General features: G+C 36.6%; 1 protein-coding gene across 1 annotated transcript; it reads left to right on the top strand.

Annotated features, from left to right (window-relative positions):
- The first annotated feature begins 1,477 nt into the window (after positions 1 to 1,477).
- LOC133785532 (uncharacterized mitochondrial protein AtMg00820-like) lies at positions 1,478 to 2,410 on the top strand. Its single transcript, XM_062224760.1, has 2 exons — positions 1,478 to 1,735; positions 2,252 to 2,410. The coding sequence occupies exons 1-2, from the start codon at positions 1,478 to 1,480 to the stop codon at positions 2,408 to 2,410; spliced, it is 417 nt and encodes a 138-aa protein (XP_062080744.1).
- The last annotated feature ends 1,318 nt before the right edge of the window (positions 2,411 to 3,728 follow it).

Here is a 3,728-nt window from a genome sequence, read left to right as displayed (position 1 = left end):
TACTTGGTATCTTGATAGTGGTTGCAGTATTCACATGACAAAAAATGAAAGCATCTTTCGTAGTCTTGATAAATCCAAGACTAGAGTCAAGATTGGTAATGGTGACTTCATCGAAGCAGTTGGAAAAAAGGCACCAGTTGGAAAAAGGCACCATTGCCATTGACACCAAAAAGTGGCAAGAGATACATCAATGATGTACTCTTGGTACTCAACATCGATCAAAACCTACTCAGTGTAGGACAAATGATTGAAAAAGGGTACTCTTTGCATTTTGAAGGAGATTCTTGCACAATCTATGACAAGCAAGATAAATCCTTTCAAATTGCAAAGATAAAAATGAAAGAAAATAGATGCTTTCCTTTACAATGGAGATACGCAAGCAATGTCGCAATGCAAGCACAAGCAGATGAATCATGGCTATGGCATAGAAGGTTCGGACATTTCAATTTCCACGGGCTAAAGATCCTCCAGCAGAAGAATATGATGCGAGACCTCCCACCAATCAAGGAGCTCAACACAGTCTGTGAAGGGTGCATGCTCGAGAAGCAACATCGATAACCTTTTCCATCCAGCAAAGCTTGGAGAGCCAAAGAGCCACTGGAGTTAATCCACACAGATGTTTGCGGTCCTATGCATACTCCATCAAATGATCAAAATAGGTACTTCATTTTCTTTATCGACGACTTTACTAGAATGACATGGGTTTATTTTTTTGCGACAAAAATCGCAAGTTTTCAATATTTTCAAGAAATTCAAAACCCATGTCGAAAAGCAAAGTGGTCACAACATCAAGACAATGAGAAGTGACAGAGGCAAAGAATACACTTCTAATGAGTTCAACAAGTTCTGCGAAGAAGAAGGCATGGAGCATCAACTCACAGTTGGATACGCACCAGAACAAAATGGTGTGTCTAAGAGAAAAAATAGAACTGTTATGGAGACAGGAAGAGCTATGCTCATGGAGAAGGGTCTTCCAAAAAGATTTTGGGTAGAGGTAGTAAGCACTGTAGTCTACTTGCTCAACAGATGTCCAACCAAAGCTGTGTAAGATAAGACATGGATTGAAGCTTGGAGTGGACGAAAGCCATCAGCAAAGCATCTCAAAGTATTCGGCTGCATATGCTACTCACATATTCCAAAAGAGAAAAGAGGCAAGCTAGATGAGAAGACTGAGAAAGGAATTTTCTTAGGCTATAGTACTCAATCAAAAGGTTATCGAGTCTATAGCTTAGGAATGAAGAAGCTCATAATCAGCCGAGATGTACAATTCGATGAAGATGCAACATACAATTGGGAGACAGAAGAATTTAAAAGAAAGACTGTCAACATTCCTCTACTGTTGAAACAAGAACAAAATGATGTTCCAACTTAACCAACCACGGAGGAGATGACACAATTCATAGAATCCCCGCCAGACTCACCACCATTGCGAATGTGATCATTAGCAGAGATCTATGAGACATGCAACTTAGCGCTTATGGAGCCAGAAAGCTTTGAAGCTGCTCAAAAGCAAGAAGTATGGAGAAAAGCTATGGACGAAGAGATAAAGATGATCGAGAAGAATGAGACTTGGGAGCTTGTAGATCGCCCACAAGACAAAGACATTATTGGAGTCAAGTGGGTTTACAAGACAAAGCTCAACCCAGACGGCTCGATTCAAAAGCATAAAGCAAGGTTAGTCGCTACAGGATACTCACAACAACATGGAGTAGACTACAATGAGACATTTGCTCTAGTTGCAGGACTGGACACAATAAGGGCCTTAATTTCTCTAGCCGCACAAAAGAAATGGCAGATTTTTTAGCTAAACGTAAAGTCAGCATTCCTTAACTGCTACCTTGTTGAAGAAATATATGTAGAGCAACCTCAAGGGTTTGTGGTGCAAGGACAAGAAGATAAAGTTCTCAAGTTAAAAAAGGCTTTATATGGCCTAAAGCAAGCTCCAAGAGCCTAGTACAACATGATTGATAGCTACTTCACTGAACAAGGATTCAGGAGGAGAAAAAGTGAGCCAACACTCTACATCAAGACTCAAGGTACGAGTGACTGATAACTCTATGATATAGAGTTATTTATTTGACTTTTAAACTTAATTATTCATAAAAAAGAGTGATGATTTTGGTGTTTGTTTGTTAATTTTAAGTTGTTATCTATCTATATAATTAGTTGATCTAATATTGGAGTCTTGCAATGTTTTGGGTTTAAATTGAAATTAAATAACTAATCTTGTTATAGTTTTATGTAAAAAAAGGGAATTAAGCTATCCATGGAAGGATTGAAGAAGAAAAATTGGAAGTTTGGTTTGGAAGCAAAAGCTGAAGCTTTCCAGATTGCTAAAATTCATGCTGCAGCATGCTGGAACTCACTTGCTGACGTGGAAATTAAAGACAGCTGTGTCATTTCTTTTTAATTCGTGGCCAGGTGGCATGGGTCCATAACTGGCGCCAGCTGGAGTTATTTTTGGGCAGAAAAGTGGTCCAATTTAGTGGGCCTAAGTTGAGGAAAAGAAGGTGGGCTTTCTAATTGGAGACATGATATTTTTGTACCCTAATTTGGAAAAATGGGAGTACCAGCCGTATCACCTTAGTGGCAGCCATTGAAGGACTATCAGAAGAAAAAGTACAGAAAAATAGAGAGAAAAATATAGAGAAGTACAATTGTTGAAGGGGAACGAGAAGGACAAGGAGGATTCACACACCAACTATATCGGATTTGTCCCATTTACTCTTCTTCTTTAATTTTTGTAGTTCCTAATTTAGAATAGCTATTTTAGAACTCATGGATATCAATTTTCCATTTCAGATTTTGGATACTAATTTAGTTATGAGCTAAGCTTTTTGAGACTTGAATGGTTAAAGAACCCTATGTCATAGTTATTAAAGTTTAAATGCATATTTACGTAAATTCACCATTGTTCATTCAAGTGTTGTTCATGATTATTAAAGTTTATTAAAGTTTGTTGTTGTTTGTCCAACAATGGCAGATTATTAAGCTAGATTTAATTCTGGAAAGGTTGAATGTAGTAGTTTGTACTTGAATGATGCAAGAGCATAACCATTGTTAGGTTGTTCTTAGTGAGTAGAATAGGAATATTTTACTTACCTTGCAAAACTTTTGAGAATTGGTGCTGTTATTTGTGTTCTTAAGTCTGATTTGATATAGGAATATATTTAATTGGATGGTAGAACTATATTCACGAGTTTTGGAAAAATCTGGTGAGCATATTGGGAATTCTAGTTAACTCTGGTGCGATTTCCTAAATTTAATGCTATAGCATTCTCGGCAGTTTTTGACATAGGGTGATTTAGCTATTCAAGTCCAATTTTTCCATTGATAATTCTTCTTGCTGTTATTTCTCTAGAACTTGTGGTTAATTTTAAGCATATTTTAATTTCTTTCATTTTATTTTAGTTTCAACAACCACTCAATTCAGTTTCTTAAATTTCTAAGTTGTAATTAATTGGTGTTTACATTGAAATTTTTAATACCAATCCCTGTGGAGACGATTCACTTATCATTATATTACTTGTGTTGGACTGTGTACACTTGCACATATAATTTTCACAACAGTGACACACTTGTTGTCTCTCTATATGTTGATGATCTCATCTATACAAGCAACAATAAGGAGATGATCAAAAAATTCAAAGAAGACATGATGAAGAGTTTCGAGATGACTAATTTGGGCTTAATGCAATACTTTCTTGGGATTGAAATAACTTAAAAAG

The sequence above is a fragment of the Humulus lupulus genome, chromosome 6, assembly GCF_963169125.1.
Source record: "Humulus lupulus chromosome 6, drHumLupu1.1, whole genome shotgun sequence".
Classification (NCBI taxonomy): domain Eukaryota; kingdom Viridiplantae; phylum Streptophyta; class Magnoliopsida; order Rosales; family Cannabaceae; genus Humulus; species Humulus lupulus.
The sequence above is the reverse complement of the archived record's forward strand: the minus strand, read 5'-3'. Positions and strand labels throughout refer to the sequence as shown.

What these genes read in the sequence shown, in the direction of transcription:
- LOC133785532 (XM_062224760.1), top strand. Translation starts at nt 1,478, where the DNA reads ATGGAGCCAGAAAGCTTTGAAGCTGCTCAAAAGCAAGAAGTATGGAGA. An exon ending in ACAATGAGACATTTGCTCTA is followed by an intron (nt 1,736 to 2,251) that starts GTTGCAGGACTG and finishes ATGTAAAAAAAG; the next exon opens with GGAATTAAGCTATCCATGGA.